At 39.8% G+C, this 20448-nt stretch overlaps 1 protein-coding gene and 1 pseudogene across 1 annotated transcript; both read right to left on the bottom strand.

The window, feature by feature from the left end:
• Window positions 1–10634: 10634 nt before the first annotated feature.
• On the bottom strand, window positions 10635–11832 carry LOC122646448 (annotated as a pseudogene).
• Window positions 11833–15366: 3534 nt separating this feature from the next.
• On the bottom strand, window positions 15367–16158 carry LOC122644939 (LEAF RUST 10 DISEASE-RESISTANCE LOCUS RECEPTOR-LIKE PROTEIN KINASE-like 2.8). The gene has a single exon (XM_043838297.1). It carries the CDS (start codon window positions 16156–16158, stop codon window positions 15367–15369), a length of 792 nt encoding a protein of 263 aa, XP_043694232.1.
• Window positions 16159–20448: the final 4290 nt, after the last annotated feature.

Raw genomic sequence — 20448 nt, 5'->3', positions numbered from 1 at the left:
GGTACCTTATCACCCTCAAATTGGATCTTCGGGCCGAGTGGTGCCTTATCTAGATCTTCGGTCGAGTGGTGCCTTATCACCCTCCAAACTTGATGGTTTCGGTCGAGTGGAACCTTATAACCCTCCAAGTTTGACTTTTGGTCTAGTGGTGCCTTATCACCCTCAAATTGGATCTTCGGGCCAAGTGGTGCCTTATCTAGATCTTCGGTCGAGTGGTGTCTTATCACCCTCCAAACTTGATGGTTTCGGTCGAGTGGAACCTTATAACCATCCAAGTTTGACTTTTAGTCGAGTGGTGCCTTATCACCCTCAAATCGGATCTTCGGGCAAAGTGGTGCCTTATTTAGATCTTCGGTTGAGTGGTGCCTTATCACCCCCAAAATTTTATCCCAGTGGAGTCCCTCATATTCGATCTGGTGGGCCGAGTGGTGCCTTACCTAGGTCTTTGGTCGAGCGGTGCCTTATCACCCTCAAAAATTGTTTGAGCAATGCTCACAAGATAAAGATTTGGTTCTTCCGAGTTTTTCTTTTGAGGATTATCGAAAGATTTTATCACGATTAACCGCCTGTTTTTAGCAACTCTGCCACCTTTGAGCAAAGCGTCAGCAGTACATGCTCTTGGTGACAAAATTAGTTGGTCTTTTGTCTTTACCCTTCGGCTGTTGGCACAGGCCTCGACCAAAGAGGGGCAAACTGTAGACACTGATTTTTTATCACCCCCTAATTGGCGATGATGACAACGGGACATGGATGATGGACGACGCACCCTCCCTCTTTTCAGATCCAAAGATACCTGACCCATGGGACCAAGAAGCATGCTGAGCACAAAATGATCCATTTTAGGCCAAAAAAAAGGAAAAATGGCACTGCGCACCCACGGCGCCAAGGACTCTTCCCACGGCGCCGTGGACGCCTTCCCACGGCACCGTGGGTACCTTCCCACGGCCTTGTGGGGAGGTGTACCGGATTTCCACGGCGCCATGAGGGGGTGTGACATCAGCCTGCTGACGTCACCCATGGCGCCGTGGACAAGTCCCCCACGGCGCCGTGGACATCTCCACGGCGCCGTGGAGGACTTTTTCTGCCAGGAGAGAGAAAAGGCCCCTCCCTATAAATAGGAGGGTCCCCTCCCACATTTCCCAAGGAATTTTGGGTGGAGAGACCCTCCCCAAGTGATTCCTAGCATCTTTTTCTCCCTTTTCACCCTCATTTCTCCTCCTTCTCTCATGAGTGTGTGAGTATTTGAAGTTTTCTTGAGGTGGACAGATCCTTCGATTGTCCCTCTGAGTATAGAGCGCTTTGGCTCCTTAGCTTTGGTATCCCGTCTGTGCACGGATAACCATCGAAACTCCCTTGTTACAGACGTTATTCTGTCTGTTTACTCTTTTCCAAATTACTCGAAAGAGCCGTTACTCTACCAAGAAAGAAGCAGCGTCGGTCCATTTGTCCATCCCCCCTGAGCCAGGGGCATACAACCATACAGGTATAATTATTGCATCTTTGTTGATCCAATGTAGTCCTTTCATATTTTACCATTTTAGTCCGCATTTTTCACATATATAATGTAGTTTATTATACTTTAGTTCAATTCATAGCATCTGAATGTAGTTCATAATATCCCCCATCCCCGTAATAAGAGAGAAACAACATTCGTCCTTATGTAGCATCTAACATAGAGAGAACGGCTTCGGCCGGGCGAGGTGGGTGCCTAACACCTTTCCACACTCGTAACCTGACCCCTTATCCGAACCTTTGGTTGGACCATATGGAGTCACGTAGCCCGATTCTGCTCACCACGGGTAGGGCTACACTTAATGGGTCCTAGGCCCTAACCCTAGGTGGCGACTTCTCATTATGTTAACATATTTTAATGCATGATCCCAATCCCCTATTTATCATACATTGACAATGTTATCCACATCCATACACACACATGTATCTCCCAAAACCCTATGTCACCAATACACCACCAAAAAGGGCTAAGGAAACCTTCATCCCGAAGGACCGCGGTACTTACATATGGCGACAAGGGTTTGTATATATATATGGATAATATTGTCAATGTATAATATTGATAAATGGAGGATTAGGATGATGCATTAAAATATGCTAATATAATGTGAAGTTGCCACCTAGGGCTAGGGCCTAGGACCCATTAAGTGTAGCCCTATCCGTTGTGAATGGAATAGGGCTACGCGACTCCATATGGTCTGACCAGAGGTTCGGGTAAGGGGTTAGGTTACGAGTGTGGGAAGGTGTTAGGCACCCACCTCGCCCGGCCGAAGCCGGTCTCTCTGTATTAGATGCTACATAAGGACGAATGTTCTCTCTCTTTTATTACAGGGATGGGAGATATTATAAACTACATTCAGATGTTATAAATTAAACTAGAACATAATAAACTACATTACATATATGAAAAATACAGGTTAAAATGATAAAATATGAAAGGACTACATTGAATCAACAAAAATGCAGTAATTATACCTGTACTACTGTATTCCCTTGGCTCAGGGGAGATAGACGAATGGACTGACGCCGATTCCTTCTGGGCAGAATAACGGCTCTTTCAAGTGATTTGGAGAGGAGCAAACAGACAGAATAATGTCTGTAATAAAGGGGTTTTGATTATTAGCCGTACACTACCGGGATAACAATGCCTAGGAGCAGAAGCGCTGTATACTCAAAGGGATAATCGAAGGATCTATCCACAACCAAGAAAATTTCACTCACTCACACTCTCATAAGAGAAAGGGGAGAAAAGAAGGTGGAAATCACTTGGGGAGGGTCTCTCTACCCAAAATTCCTTGGAAAATGTGGGAGGGGGACCCTCCTATTTATAGGGAGGGACTCCCTCTCTCTCCTGGCCAGATAAGTCCTCCACGGGGCCGTGGAGATGTCCACGATGCCGTGGGTGATGTCAGCAAGCTGATGTCACACCATCTCATGGCACCGTGGCAATCCGGTACACATCCCCACGGTGCCGTGGGAAGGAGTCTACGGTGCTGTGGGGGCGTAGTGCCATTTTTTCTTATTTTTGGGCCTAAAATGGGTCATTTTGTGCCCAACATGGTTCTTGGGCTTATGGGTCAGGTATCTTGGGTCCAGAAAAGAGGGAGAGTGCGTCGTCCATCGTCCATGTCCCGTTGTCATCATTGCCAATCAGGGGGTGACAAAAATCAGTGTCTATAACTACCATTCCAACTGTGACATCTGGTATTGTTAATACTGGGGTTGTTACTAGTTTTTGCTTGAGCTCTTGAAAACTCTTCTCACAACCTTCGGACCACTCAAACTTAACACCCTTCCATGTGAGTCAGGTCATAGGTGCTGCTATTTTGGAGAAATTTTCAATAAATCGCCTATAATAGCCAGCCAGCCCCAAAAAACTTCCTATCTCTATTACAGTTTTTGGGCTCTCCCAGTTCAATACTGCTTCTACCTTGCTAGGATCAACTTCGATCCCCCTGGCTGAAACTGTATGGCCAAGAAACACCACCTGAGATAACCAAAATTCGCATTTACTACACTTGGCGAATAGTTGTTTGTCTCTTAACCGTTGTAATATGAACTTCAGGTGCTCCGCATGCTCCTCATGATTCTTAGAGTAGAGGAGAATATCGTTGATAAACACGATCACGAACTTGTCTAACACATCATGGAAGACTCTGTTCATGAGGTCCATAAATGCGGTTGGAGCATTCGTGAGACCGAATGACATCACCAGAAACTCATAATGGCCGTACCGAGTCCGAAAGGGTGTCTTGCTAACGTCGCCTTCTTTAACTCTCAACTGATGGTATCCCAATCTCAGATCTATCTTTGAGAACACCTTGGAGTTTATCGAAAAGATCATCAATTCTGGGTAGAGGGTACCGATTCTTGATCGTTAATTTATTCAACTCTCGATAATCGATACACATCCGCATACTACCGTCCTTCGTCTTAACGAATAGTACCGGAGCACCCCAAGGTGATACACTTGGTCTAATAAACCCTTTCTTTAGTAAGTCTTGCAACTGAATTTGTAGTTATTTCAATTCACTTGGTGCCATTCTATAGGGTGCCTTTGACACTGAACCCACCCCAGGGAGTAAGTCAATCACAAATTATATTTGCCCTGTGTGCTGATAACCAATCCATACCCAAGATGACATCAAAGTTGATCATATTGAGTTGAATCAAGTGCGCAATCATAGTTCGGTCAGAAATCAGTACATTACATGGTTCATACCCAATGCCAAGCTTAACCATCGTCCCGGTGGGTGTACTAACACGTAATTTTTTAGTTAATTTCTTAGGCAAAATGCCCATTCTCCTTGCAAAGGGTGGAGATACAAATGAATGTGTGGCACCCATGTCAAATAAAGTAAATGCCGGTGATGAACAGATAGAGACGGTACCTGTCACCACATCTTGATTTGCCTCTGCTTCTTCCACCGCCGCTGAATACACTCGGCCCTGGGTCCTGTTGCCTTAATGCTGCCGAGGATTAGAAAAAGGTCTCCGACTATTGCATTCCTTTGCAAAGTGACCTAGCCAGCCACACTTGTAACATGTTTCTTCCTGAAGATCTGCTGGTGTTGCAGTCCCTGTGACTGTAGAGCTTGTATGAGCCGACTTAGAATTCTGACTAGACGATCCTGCTCCTTTTCCGATACTGCGAGGGAAATGATCCGTAGTGAGGGGTTCTCAAAAACTTGTTGTACTTGTGATCTGAGAACGGCATAGTTCTTTTTCCAGTACCCCTTTGTCCAGCAAAGTTCTCCCTCTATTGTCTCTTCCCTTGTTTGTCTCGAATAGCCTTGAATTCCCTTGGCTGGAAGGCCTTAACCCATCTTCAAATTTTCTCACTTTAGAAATCTTGCATAGTTCCTCGAACATCTATTGATATTCTAGCCTTGAGCCTTATGGGCTACCATAACATGGCCGATGGAAGGCCTTAACCCATCTTCAAATTTTCTCACTTTAGCCTCATCAATCTTCGGTGCTCGGGAGCAAAGAAGAATAGTTCCTCGAACATCTATTGATATTCTAGGACTGACTTTGGTCCCTGGCTTAATTCTATGAATTCCACTTCTTTCCTCCTTCTAACGTAACTAGGGAAACAATTTTTGAAGAACTCTTCCTTAAATAACTCCCGTGTCAACTCAGTTGAGCAACGGCAAGATATAGGCTTGGTCTTCAAGTGTGATATAACATTTGGAGGATAGAAGGCACATGGATTCGCAGAACAGTAATCATAGTTGAGTATCATATGAATACAAATAAGTATCCAAAGAGATAGAAACAATGATACATGCTCGAATTTAAACGCATTTATGTAAGTACATGTATCTGACTACTTTAAATTGCAAGAAGTTGCAAGTCAAGTTCTAAGTAAACTTTCCCCATTCGTGTGCTCTTATGATTTGCCACTGCTGCTCAGCCACTCGGATAAAGTGTGCATGCTCCCTCACTTCACAAGTTCCCTCACTTCACAAGTTCTATATGATTCTTCGGCCTCCCTAAGTACTCTTTTTGCATCTGCTACAATTCTATTTATCTGACGAATTCTCCTCCTCAACTGGATTATATATAGCATGGTACCTCAATAGGCTAATTCTTGGAGGGTTCTTTTATTTAGATAAAGTCTATAATTTATTTCAAATATTTCTTCTCTAACCCCCTCAGCTAGGTTAAGAAAATACCAATGCTCTTCAAACTCACAGGCGTCGGCAAATGATCTGTGCTGCCTCAATCATTTCCTTGCTTCAACTTTTGCTCTCTCAAGATGGCTTATTTTTCTCCTAAGCCTCCTTAAGTGCTTCATAAATGCTAGGGTAAGTTGAGCTCATGTGTGCAACCATTTTCTGTTGTAGGTTGGCGATCATTAGTTCACCCAATCCATATTAGGAGATTTTTTTTTTCTTTCTTTCTTTTTCCACCAAGAGGATTAATAAACTCAAAGGACAGTTATCAATAAATCTGAAATTTAAATTGGCACCACTTGTTGTAGCTCAAGTAATAGATATTCCAAGTAAATAAATGAAAGAAAATACAAATACGAGAGGCCCTATTGGAAATCCAATACGAAAAACTATGTATATAAACAAGGGTTGCATAACCTATCATTCTAGTTTTTTTTTTTTAACATAAATGTTTCAAAAATATTGAATGTTCATGCATTTTTTTTTTTTTCAAATTGTTACGATACCTATTTATTTCCTTACATGCATGTGTACATGTAGGTACTATGATTCATATTATTTTTTCTATTATATTTTTTTTTAAAAAAATTTTGTAAACATGGGTACAGATTTAGTAAAAGTGGACAAAAATGTGGGATCCAAAAATGCAAGCCCCACTCTTCATCTCTCTTCTTTTCTTCTTCTTTCTTCTTTTTCTTTTTTTTTGTTTTTTCGTTTTGGGCTGGCCGGCCCTTCTAGGCCAAATGGGGCCGGTCAGCCAGCAGGCCCATTCTGGGTTTTTAAATACAACGATTTTGGAGCTTCTATCTCATTTTTCCTCTTCTTCTCTTCTTCTCTTCTCTTCCAAGAACTCACAATTAAGCTGCCCAAGTTGGGGATTTCATCTCTAGGGCTTCAAGAACTTGATTTCAAACTATTGGTGAGCTTCACCATGACATTCCCTAAAAGAAAACCGAGTTTTTTTTTTTTTAAATATCATCACTTCTCTTTGCAACCTTCTTTCAAATTTTTTTATCTTTGTTTTAGGTGTTTGTTTTCCACATTTGCCTCAAGCATTTTGTTTCTTTTACTATGGTGCTACATTGTACTACATTCATAGATTTGCGAGAAAATACCCATTTTCTACTCTTTTGGAGCTAGCTTGTTACATTCATGTACACAAGCTGTATGATAAATTACTTAAACTAACTCTTATGTGCTTTTCTGCGTTGTTTTTCTTCTTTTTTTATATATATATGGGTATTATGTACCTACAATCTCTTTTGTTTAGCAAGTTCCTAGAACAAGAAATTTTGGCTTGTTTTATGGTCTTCTTTTTTTTTATGCTTACATTGATCTTCTTAGGCTGACCAAACTTGTTTCTACATTAAACCTATGTTGTCCACACTTGTACAACAGAAAAGACTCAAATCACCTACTACATGGCCCCAAAATACCTTTCTTAAATGCCTATAACCAATGGCATGGTTTGGTCTATGTTCTTAACTTGAAAACTTTATTCTTTTTTTTTTTTTACTCCTCTTTTGAGAATGGTTTGTAATCAGCAGCATGTACTGCTGAATTTCTATGTTTTGTACTAGTCTTTTAATATCATGTCCAATAACTCTATGCTGAATTTGCATTTAAAAATACTTATCAATTGAGTACAAAAGTAGTTACTCTTATTAAAAGCAATTTATTTCTAAAATTTATTCTTGTTTTAGTAGTTCTTACAAGCATCAAACTAGTAACTACCCTGTCTCTATCACCTATGATAGTTTTTAGTTTAGATTTTTATTTAATTATAAATACGGGTTCTTAATCGTACTAATGAACCAAAATACCATTTCATTGGTATACCGTATGCCGATAAAAGTGGAGCACGTGTGCTCCGATACCAAGTTGTCACACCCTGCCTTGAACAACTCAGGCGTAGCATGAACCGATGCAGTCTCGCACCCAACCTAGCCAGGAAGCTCAGTGCAACACAGTTACCAAGCACACAAAGAAAGAGTACTAACAACGGAAAAATACTAAGAACTTAAATATTTACATCAAGTCCAACAAGGGACCACAAGATATACCTGTTAAGTATGTACAAGATTATAGCCCAAAAGAAAACTCATAATTACAGACGTTCCCAAAAGATTGTCTACATTAGTGTTTTACACACATCAAAAAGTATATAAACAAACACGGCCTATCCCATCAGGCCCGCCTAAGAAAAGACACATAAATCACAGACGCAGGACCCATCATGCTCCTCGGGCTCTGGGTCTGTGAGGTCCTCAAAAGCATCATCCACGAACTCGTTACTAGATAGGCCGTCAACTGCACAATCATCTATAAAAAAGAGGGTTTCCACGAGTGTGAGCTCACACTGAGCCCAATGAGGGGGAAAACACACTGCATACAAATGATGCATGATCACTTATTTTTAAATGAAATTATCAATCGCACAATATGATGCATGTTCAATCCCATTTTTTTATTAATCCACCTAACAAGCAGACTAAGCCATTGGTTTGAACTACGGTATCGACTCAAGGGGTACTTTGGGTCACTTCTTTTATCGCCGCCGCACCCCCTCAACCAATACAAGTAGGGAGCCCGCTTCCACGCTTGGTAAATTGGCTCAAACCTTCAGGCAGACCCCAATAGTCAAGTACCCCTGACCTTGGGTTAAATCCCTTTGCTCCAGGCGTCAGTAACCCGACTACCCAGGACGTGAACCCCTGCTGGTAAGGGTTGTAGTTCGGGGTTTTCATCCTAACCATGTTTTCTAGATGATGACATGTTGTGTTCAAGAGTGCACCATGTTTCATATACACGTCCACTCAAGAACATAGGGTCACACAAATAACCATTATGCATATCCAATCAAATCAACAGTTGCAACACAAGGATTCATAATCGAGTTCATAACCAATAATCATTTATGAAATAAATTTATAAAAACAGCATTCTATCATATGCAAATGAAATATTATCAATACATGAACAATATTAATGAGGTGTAATCCAATTTATGCAACACTTGAAATTAATCAATAAATTATAAATTCACAATAAAGAGTTCAGATTTAAGAACAATAGTAATGCATATGATGAGATCAAACAGAGATACACATGCACATCAAACCCCACTCACCTTAGTTGTCTTGATGAAGCTACCCAACCAAATGTCCAAATTCAAAGAGAAGGGATTCAAGTAGGTTCGATGCCCTAAATACAGAGTTATAACAATGTTTAAACACTTCCTAAAAGGCTAGAGCATCATCCCAATGCATTAAAGATCCCAAATAGCCAATCAGGGGTGGCCATTGCTTCTAGCTCCAGAAAGGCTGGTCAGCCTGCTCTGAAGAGCCGGCCCAAAAAACAGAGCTAAAAACAGTAACTTATTTACTGGGTTTTGTTTACCAGGCTTAGTTCAGTTGGCCAAGGGGCTTAGGGAGGAGTAAAGAACACCCCATTTGGTTCCAAATAATCTAAATGAATGGATGATTAAGGAATCACTCATTCCATTACAAATCTAACAAGAAATGGGACTGAATTGAAAAGGAATTTAAGAAATGAGTTGAAGAACTCAAAGATGGTAAAATGAAAGCTGTTTCATGAAGATCATATGAATTTGGAAACAAAACAGAAATTAATACTTACCTATGGGTGGAGTAGAGTTAGATTCAGAAGGATTCTTGAACGTGCAAGGCAAAATGAGTCATTAAGCTCCAACATTCATCAAGCTTCAGCCACCAGCTCACAAAACGTTTTCTAAGAGTTCTCAAAGCTAAGAATGAGAATATATATTTAGCCTCAAGGGCATGTTTATAAAATGATAGAAACAAAATGGGTTTCACCTTGATTTTAAAATGTGTTTCTAAGCCTAGTGGAAGTCGATTCCGAGATCAAGTTATTAATACACAAGTTATCGTTATGCCGGGGTCGTTCCGATATGACACGGGATTTTACAAGATTTGATCGCATTGGACCTGCGAGGTACGGCAAGGTAACGAGTTGGCACGGCCAATCATGGTGGTAACTGATTCGAGGCCGGCCGAAACAAGCATAAAATAATTAATTTATTTTAATTCTAAAATAGGTGTTATTACCCAATGCTCGGCATCCGACACTGATAATTGTTGCAAGTGGTCCGCCAAACATCTCTCGCATGCAAACCTTATATGCGACGAGCCACAGGGTTCCTCGGATTCCATCAAGGCCTTGTTCGATGGTTCCTCGACACAAGGTGAAATAGGGTGTGGGTTTGTTTCAATAATGGTCAATGCCTACAACGCAGAGAAGGTCATGGCACCTAAAATCGCACCAGTAGGACCTGTTATTTCAATAAGAAAATTTAAATTAGGCCCGATTTTATGAGGTGGGTCTCGCATACATCGTGTTCTAATTTCACTGTATGGTTTGAGATCGGGGTTTCGCTCCAATTAAATTCTAACAAACATTCCGTAGGTTGGTGAATAGACATAGGCGAAGGGTATTTCCCCATCCTGGATTCCGATCGAGAGGGACTGTGCGTGCCTTGATGAGGTAGCTGACTTGAGCAATAGCTATGTGCCCTGAGAGCTCTACCTGGAAAAACACCTCTGTTCGAAATACAACATCTCTTACAACCACGACCTCCTAGAAGACAAAGCTCTTGGCTTGAGATGACCCCAAGGACAGAGCAACGATTAAGGAAAAGAACCCCAAGCGAGCTGCTAGAAAAACCAAAGAGCTACGCCAAGAAAGGGCAGGGGAGAAGATTGAGAGTTACAGAGGAAATAGGAAGAAGATTGATGAGAAAAAGCTGATGTAAGAAAGAAGCTATATAAATCAGACATCACAAAAGCAAGACACCAAATAGAGAGAAGAAGTTTGCGAATCGAGACGTCTAAAACTAGGAAGAGGCTCTATGGGAATTGCTTTTTCTGTTTGATCACAATAGGAAAATTGTTCCTTAAATAGCAACCAAGTAACTAATTTATAGTAGATACATTTAATTTGATTGAATCATCGAATTGTATGACAATGAATAACTTGATGATTCAGATATGGGTGATGACTCTATAATTGTATGACCTTCTTCCACTCTTTCAAGTGGTGATGATAAAAAAGGCTTTGGCGGCATTTGTAGAAGCTCCGTGGGGGATTCCAACATTTCAATGACTTTGCTCATGGATGGTCGATCAACAGGTTTCATTTGTATGCAAGATAATGCCACTATGATCAACTTTCTTGCTATTCTTTAGTCATCCTCTGTTGCATCTTCCATTTCCATGTCTTCTCCTTGATTTAGTTTGTCATATATCCATGATGGGAAGTAAACTTGACTTGAAACATCTGCAAATGGATTCACATTCTTCCTTCTCCCTGCCATGTCCATTAGCAACATTCCAAAACTATAAACATCAGCCTTGTAAGAGACACCTCCCATGCTTTTGTAGAACAGTTCTGGAGCTATGTATCCTATTTTTCCCCTTGCAGCAGTGAGAGGAACAGTATTATCATTTGTTGGATACAGTTTGGCTAGCCCAAAATCCGAAATTTTTGGAGTATAATGTTCATCCAGAAGAACATTGTGAGGCTTGATATCAAAATGTAGAATTTGGATATCACAACCTTGATGGAGATATTCAATCCCATGAGCCACTCCGAGAGCAATCTTATACATCTTTTCCCAACTATTTGAATAAATAGTACCCTTTTGTTCTTGAGTGAAGATGTACTTGTCTGAGGACCCATTTGGCATGAAGTCATACACTAGAGCCCTTTTTGATCCCTCGAAGCAAAATCCGATAAGTCGCACCACATTGACATGATGAATCCTCCCAATGGTAGCAACTTCATTGATAAAATCCTGACCATTACCTTTAGAATTTGCTAACATCTTGATCGCAACAAGATTTCCACTGCGAAGCTTTCCTTTATAAACAGACCCAAAACCTCCTTGACCAAGTTTGTCACTGAAATGTTTAGTCATCTATGAGTACTGAATTAGCAATAGATTGTTATGCTCTTGTAGGAACTCTTCAATGCTAGTATCCAAGGAGAGATGCCTTCATCGTCGCATCATATAATAGATCAAGAATGTGGAGAAACATATATATCCCAATGAAGTTCTAGCCATCAAGAACGTCATGAAGATATCTGAGCAAAGAGAATATATAGCACTTAGGTCATGTAGTGAATGTGGAATATTAGATTAGCAAATCAAAACTATTGCCAAGGCCATCCCTAATCAGAATGGGTGGGGTTGGACTTGACTGAAAATATAGTATGATCAGAAACTCAATCATTAAACAAGAAACTTGTATAGATGTAAACTGCACAATTTTTAAGGGTTCTTCTGGCCTCTGTTTTATGCTATATCCACCAGTTTATAAGAACACACAGCTAAAGATTCACAAATCATTAAAAGAAACGGTATCACGCCTTACCATTAATTATGCGACGAAATGCTGCATTTTGGAAACACCACAAAGGAAAAGAAGTGAGTCATTGAAAAGAAAGGAAAAAAGAAAATATTCTTTATATTAGAAATTAAAATGAAAAAAGAAATTGAGTGCAAGTTCTTACCGTAATACAATCCCCAAAAATATGACTCATAGCCTAAAATATCCAGGTGCGAATATGTATCAGCCATTCAAATATATAAACTGGTTAAATTGCGGTATTCTCTACTCTATCAGCCACCCAAAGGTTAAATAAGAGCAGTTTTCTGTCCCATCTCTCTTTTTCTCTTCTCCTCAAAACAAGGGAGTAGAGGTGTCTTTTCATATGGGGAGAAGAGAGATAGACTCATGGGAGTGCTGGTGTAGACCACACTCCAGGACAGTTCTTTTCCCCATAAGAGGCAAGAGAACGTTAATTGTTTGTGTAGCCCTTGTACGTGGAGACAATGAGAATGCAAACAAAAGCATTGGTTTGGAGGGGATTTTTTATTTCATTGTGGGGCTTGAAGGTCTTCTTACATGTTCATATGTTTAGGCGTTGGAACCATGCTAATGGTTATCGTTTTTTTTCCCTGAGACTGTGGTTGGTTTCAAGAAATAAAAAGAAACGAAAAGAAAAGAATCATGATGACACAATGATTGATTTATGTGTATCTCTCCTCAAATTCAAAAAAAAAAAAAAAAAATTTTGAATTTTTTCTTCTCTTCATTTCTTGCCAACCAAACATTAGCCTAAATTCTTACTTATAAAAGCCGGCAAATGGAAAATTCTTCCTGGCCAGGAACTTTCCTGGTAACCAGGTCGCAGCCAAGGAATTAGAAACTCAAAGGGTTTTTTCAAAAACACCCGTTGATAAGGTGGTAAGAGTGAGCAACTTGGGCCCCAAGTTTTATGGCTTCATTTTGTTTCGGCTAAGATTTTTAATTTCAGAAGACTAAACCCCTTGAACACATTTAGCTTAAAATACTTAGTTAATATGTCATTTCAGTCGGTTTTGGGGTAAAATTCCCAAAAAATTTAATGGTAAAATGAACTCCGTCTGGATCATTAGGGGGTGTGGATTACGCCAGCTCTTCCATCAGTCTATCTCTTTTCTCCTTATATGAAAAGGCACCTCTGTCTCCTTATTTCAAGAAGAAAGAGATAGACACATGAGAGTGTGGCTATAGACCACTCCCGGACCGTGAACTACTTCCCATTGTTAATCGTGTTTCAATCAACATTCCCCAAATGGGTTAAGAATGGAAGTTGGCCGCACTCAAAATTGACGGGAAGCCCATTAACTAAGTAAAAAAGGACCATTTTTTATGGGCTATATGAAAAAATAAAAATGCATAGATAAATCCATCAAAAGTTTTTGAAAGAACAAAATTTCTTGTCTTTATGGTAGGGGAGTGAAACAGTCGGCTTGGCTTGGTTTGTTTTTGGTTGGGTTTAATCGGTCTTGTGCGAGTAATAGGTCAAATCAAAATTACAGAATTAAGTCAGAATCGGTTTCGGTCCAATTTGGATTGGCTTTTTATTGGGTTCTTATTAGACCATAATTAGGCTGCTATCAATACGGTTTAAGTTTTCAATATATATGCTAGGGGTGCAAGTTTGGCCCTGACGGCCTGAGTCTGCCTTGGCCTGCCCTAAGCTTGAATAGGGCTAGGTTGAGATACCTTGGCCCTGGGGGCGTGTCAGGATGGGGAATTTCCGGTCTTGAGTTAGGTTCGGGCCGGATCAGGGTTGAGGCCTCGGGCTGAACCCAGCCCGTCACCGAGGGCAGGTCATGATTAGATTTCTCTAACCCTGAGTTGGGGTTAGGTCAGGCCTGGGCCCAGGTAAGGAGACTCAGGGTTAGGTTAGGGTTTTAAAAGACCCGACCCAATCTGACTCTATTGCAGTCTAATATATGCATTAAAAATATTGAAAATGAAGTTTTCTTTTTCAATTGTTTTAAATTTTATTGGTTTCGGTTTTAATTGATTCGAACCGGAAATTGACATCCTACTTTCGTGGGGAGGGAAAGTAAATTGAAGGCCACTAAAATTGGATCGTGACTGAAGTGAAAAAAAAAATCGTCAAGAAAAACATTTAATGGAGTGTTTGGTTGGAACTTGGAAATACTGTGAACAAGCTTTGTTGATTTTATTTCTTTTTTAATTTTTTTGGTAGAATGTTGATTTTATTTCTCATGAACAAAGTTCACTCAACTTTACTTATAGTCAATTGTGTTCTTAAAAGACAAAGGCCATCATTGGTACCAACCCCTCCTCCCCCCATGGTCCGAGGAATTGGTATTGATTGGTTGATCCCATATTGGTGGATCCGACAACGGTAAAATGTTTTTAAAAAAAATAATAATTTTTGAGAAAAAAAACGAAAGTGATAAACCTCACGGTCCAAAATAATACAAACCAATGTAGATGGGTATCGATGGAGATCGATATCGATTACTAAAACTCTATCAGCCCAGCCCATGTTTTTTTTTTTTTTGGTTTCTGGCTCTATTTGGTTGTAAGGAATAAAAAAGAAGGGATGTAAAATTTTTAAACTACAAAAGAACTTTTTTTTTATGAAACTCTAAAAGAAATTTTTGTAATTATTATTATTTTACTAACTTCAAAAAATTTCATATTTAGTTCTGAATTTTCACTTTAATTTGTATTAAAACCATTTGGATTTGAAAAGTAAAATAAAAGCACTACTAAAAAAGATAAGAAATTAATAAAGAACTTATTTGCCGGAAAAAAAATTAAGTACTTTATTTTGGGGTTTTTTTTTTTTTTTTTTTGGTCTTATAGATTTAAATACTTCAAACAATCATTACAATCATGTTGAGTAATAACAACAAATTTCTCTTTTTTGATTTGAAAACTTTTAGTTTTTGATTGCGGAGCGGTATTATGACCGTGTTAATCTGCTAGGCTTAGGGGTGTAAATGAATAGCTGAAATCCGTTTCTGTATCCGTTTAGCACTATCCGAATCCGTCCAAAAGCTAAACGGATGCGGATAAGGATGAGGCTATAACTATCCGAAAAACTATATTTACATATAAATGGATAAAATATCCGAGTTGTATCCATGCCTCGTATCCGTTTAGCACTATCCGTTCGATAACTAATCGGATGTGGATGATATAGCACTATCCGTCGAATCCGATCCGTTTACAGCCTAACTAGGCCTTAATATTTTCAATTTCTAAAACAGAAAAAAAAATTGAAGAAAAAAAATTTACTAAACATAACCTAAGAAATTAAATTAAATGTATAAAACCCAAAATAATACATTCTTTCTTACAGATGTGTAGGCAATGGAAGGATCTTGGCTAGGATAGCAAGGAAGTCCTCTTTTAATACAGTTTCCGCAATCAATCTGATACCATGAGAGTTCAAACCCCAAGGCCATTTCATGGTGTATCTCTGAGAAAGAGCGATAACCTGCTTTTTGCAATCGAATTGGAACCATTGTGTCGACGGTACAGGATTCCGGTATGTCTGAAAATGCTAAATTTCCCATAAAAACGTAAGAATATTGGGAACCGGAAGAAGAAGAAGAAGAACCATTGATGCATGGAGAGGTATTCACAAATTGAGGAGAATTAGGTGTGATTAATATTGGGTTTTCACAACTCAGGAAAACTATATATGTTTCAAACTGCGGAAACCTAGGGTAGAAGAAAGGGTCTGTCAAAGTGAAGTTACCAATACTTGTCAAGGAATAAAGAGGTACCGAGGAGCAATTTTGAATCTGGAGACCGGAATCAACCACTCTCATGGATCGGTTCTTATAAGAGATTTCCTCTACATAGTACTTCCCTGAATACAAGTTCAGGACGGTGCGATTATTCTGATCACAGGAGAGCTCGTATCGAAGTTCCCCGCAGTTGGGTGGATCGCTTGAAAGGCGAAATGGGTAACTGATGTTGAGAATGTTCCCCCATGAAGAAGAGTTGCAGTAACTCTGAGCTTCACAAGCTTGCAAAAGAACGAAGAAGAAGAAGGCTAGGGAGATCGATATTGAGAGGAGGCAACAACCTCTTCTCCTCACCATATTTTCTTGTGTTTCTGTATATAGAAAGCACTTGTTCGGGATCTTCTGCTATAGATAAAGCGATTCCTGAGACAGTTTCTCATCCATCCACCCATGTTTAAAATCTATTCATCCAAAGTGATGTGATTTTATGATTACATTTCTTGGGAGTTCTCAGCTCAAAAAATAAAATAAAATCTTGAGAATAAGTTTTACGGGGGGAAAGAGTTCTCAGGGGAGCGGTTTCCGTTATCTTCTATGGCCCTTCAGTATGAGTATGGACCATTGACCTTGAATTGCATTAGAATCTAAAAAATCTTCTTTTTCTATTTGATAGAATAGAATCTTAATTTCATTTTTCTTTAAAAAAATAGATGAAAGATTTTTAGCTTTACATTTCAAACATTTTAGATATTCTATGCTTTTTTGTATAGAATTCAAAGAAGAACCAGTGTGGTTCCGGCCTAGGACTCTCTGATGCCTAAGTTAGATATCTCTGAGCAAACAGATGAATAGTTAGAATTCAAAATCGGTTGATGGGGGTAGAGTACCTTTGCATTTATAGTGGAGTATGGCGGTGTGGAGAATCCTAGTTGATGACGAGGAGTCCTCGTAGTTGATAGAGTTCCTTGGTAGTAGCATTCTTCCTTAGTTGATTGTCTCCTTGCGGGAGGTAAAGTCCTGGTAGGGTGGATGTTCCTGGTAGATAGACATTTATATGTGTTGGATAAGATCCTTGGTGCTTGAGTCCATCCTAGACTATGTCGCTGGTATGCGGTGCCTTGCGCTCATGAGATGATGTATATCTTGTCGTTGGCGGTGGTAGCTTGCGTGTAGTATATGGACTCGATCGTTGGTGGTAGTAGCCCGTAGTGCCTGGACTTGGTCCTTGATGGTAGTTTCCCATCCGGGCCAATTAAGTGAAACGTAAGGTGGTCGGGCTTGGGATGGTCCCCTGCTTGGGCCGGGACACGTGGCAGCTTACAATTGGCCAGTGTGATTTTGGGTTTATTGTATGGACTAAGCAAAAGTGATGCATGATGTACACAAAACAAAAAAATTTCCATGAAACAGATTTCTATGAATGTAGTTATTAAAGTAAACAGTTTGGAGCGATGGTTACCTAGAACACACTTGGTATGTAAGCTGCTTGGCTACGTCTAGCTATCTTGGTTTGATGGATTTTGATAGAGAGAGAAGAGGGGAATGGATTAAATTTTGGGTAAAGTAGAGTAGGAGAGAGGAATTGTTAATGGAGTAATTTGGGGATTCAAAAGTCTTCATTCCATTTCATACTAGCCTACTATATAGGTATAGCCGAACAAGAACTTATTAATATAACTCCATACACAATCAGGGTCAAAATCAAACACAAGTAAGAACTCTACCTCCTGACGGTCCCAAGAAAATATTGGAGTTGTCGCTATTGTCTCTGATCAACTCCGGTCAACTTCTTGTTCACCAATGTATTCTCTTTGTCTAGTAGAATCCCGTCAATGGCCACGGAGAAGGATGTTGTCGAGTCTTTTCATCTCTCACAGAAAGGCACTCCTTGATGGTGAAGAGTGATCAAGAGCATAAGACTAAAAACCTCAAAATCCTTATCCCTTATGACTACCACCATCAGGTAGTTTTCCTCATGGGACAGGGGCGTGCATTAATGACCTTTTTAGCAAAACTAACTTAAGTGATGTGGCACTTTGGGCCACATCAGCCAACATTCTCCCACTTGGCCCAAATTATCACGTGCCAAGTAAATGTCGGTGTTGCTATGTTGTATGATCATACATGAAACTTTTAGTTTCGCTTAACATTCAAAATGAAACTCTAACTAACGAATCATGGCGGTTCATGTCCAATAAGTAGGCCACTCCCTTCCATGTATTACAATGAGTTGTCATTCTCATAATGAACCTTAATATGGTTAGTTTTAAAAACTTTTGAGAATCAGTCCCAATGATCAATTAAGAATCAATCCCATGGTCAATTGAAGGGTAAACTTTATTGCCTTGAAACTAAATGGGCATCTGTCATTTCTTATCATAAATTCTGCACAAACTTTATAGGTTAAGGATTCATCAATCTTAATGTTGCAACATATAAGATAAAACATCATGTACAAAAATATGCATTAGCCCCACATTCCCAACATGTTCCACAAATACAATAGGTGGAAGCCCTTTAGTAAAAGGATCAGCTAACATCTAATCAATACCAATGTGTTCTATCGAAACAAGACGATCCCGAGCATCCTCCTTTACAACAAAATACTTGATCTCTATGTATCTATATCGACTCTCAGAGCATGTGTTGTTGGAGAACCTTACTGCCGCAATATTATCACAATATATCCATATAGGCCTTTCAATAGACGGAATAACCTGGAGATCTGTGATAAAATAACATAACCATGATGCTTGAGAAACTACCTCATAGCATGCTAGCACCTCTACTTCCATTGTTGAGGACGTAGTAGTCTTTGGTTGCTTACTTGCTTCACACTTTTCGAAAAAACTGCTCCTCTGGGAAACAGAAAAATATATCCTGAAGTGAAAATTTCTTGTCAAACATGGCATCTTCTATCCAAGATCCAACATCAATTAGGGCTTGGAAAGTCCGGAAAGATTGGGGGAACATGAGCCGACAGTATTCGCTGTGAGGATTCCTTAGAAACATACGTATTTGTTCTTGTTGCATAGGTCTATCCCACATTAGGGCGGCCTTGCCCCTAAAACATGACATATAGGTTGAGAAGCCTTCATTGGGCTGCTGCCTAGTGGTTTCAAGGTCTGTCCTAGTCAATTCCATTTTTGTGTTATAGGAGTACTGCTTATTAAAAGCTTTGGTCAAATCTTCTCGTGTGCAGGTATGTGAACTGTCTAAAGATATAAGCCAATGTGTTGGCTTGGTCAAGGAGAATTGAAAAGTTTGACCTAATTACTCATCAGTAAATTCTTGGACCCTTAGTTTACCCATGAAAGATCGAAGGTGAGCCTTAGGATCTCCTGTCCCGTTCAATTTTTCTGATTTCCATTTAAATCTAGATGAGAGACAAGCATTGGGGAAGAAACACATCTCTTCTATGTCTATGATTTTCTCTTCTACTGATTTGACATTCATAAGAGTTTGTTCAAGCTTCTCAACGTTCTCACAAATAAATATATTTTATGGAGTTTTTGCATTAGGTGGGGGACTTGAATTGATGACCACATCATGATTGGTTCCCACGTTTGGTTCAGTTCTTCGGGAAACTTGGGCCGAAGACTGTTGTAGAACCACCTATGGTAGTAGGTTCCTAATAAAAAGACTTAATTCTTCAATGGTTTTCTTTAAACCAGACATAGCAAATCGAAGTTGGTCAAGGTTGTTGGACATTTCCTCATTATCACTCATGATCGAGGGAGTTGTTTGATGATCGATGGTTCTAAATTCCTTACTAATCTCTGGCCATTTCGGTTCCACGCCCTTAGCGGGTGGGTTTCAGCGGATCGCAAAATGGTGCCAAAAAAGGTAACAATTAATTAGGTTCAAATTATGGCGTAAACTAGCTCACAATGTCATGGAGAAAAGGATTCACAACAAAGGTGTTCACAAAATTTTCAAACAAATTGAAGCCCCCAATTCTCATGAGTGATCCAAAGTACCAATTACAGTTAGTTGTGTCTAACTGTAATTTCTGCATTAGGTAGGGGACTTGAATTGATGACCACGTCATGATTGGTTCCCACATTTTTGCCACCCCCGACAATGATGACAATAGGACACAGACAGAAATTGGTATCTCCCTCAAGGACTCTTGCCCTTGCATCCAAGCTATATCATCCTCATATCCCTACCCACAATTTGGGGACCCCTCATTGTTATTGTATGTCAACAGATTTGGCTGGAACGCAATAGAAGGAGATATGATAATATTAAAAGATCCCATGCACAGGTGGTGAAAATGTGTTTCAGAGAAGTGAGGTACTGTGCCAAGACAAATGGGGTAGGGATTAAGTCAGTGCATGATTTATCTTTTGCTAGAATGTTGTGAATCCCCATCACCAGATCTCCTACAAGGCCTATCTTGGAAGTAAAATGGAAGCATCCTCCTCTAGGCTAGTTGAAGTTAAACATTGATGGGTCCTTGTTGGGAAATCTAGGTTCCTCGGGTGCATATGGTGTTTTTAGAAACCACAATGGCTCTCCAATCAAATGCTTCGCTACTTACCTGGAAGTTAGAACCAATTTCATGGCCGAGATGGCAGCATTCATGGTGGGATTTAAAGAAGCTCGCGAACTTTGCATTTCCAAGCTCTGGATAGAATGTGA

This window comes from Telopea speciosissima, chromosome 11 (assembly GCF_018873765.1).
Source record: "Telopea speciosissima isolate NSW1024214 ecotype Mountain lineage chromosome 11, Tspe_v1, whole genome shotgun sequence".
NCBI classification, from domain to species: Eukaryota; Viridiplantae; Streptophyta; class Magnoliopsida; order Proteales; family Proteaceae; genus Telopea; species Telopea speciosissima.
Note: the sequence above shows the minus strand (reverse complement) of the source record. Positions and strands in the feature narration are given on the sequence as shown.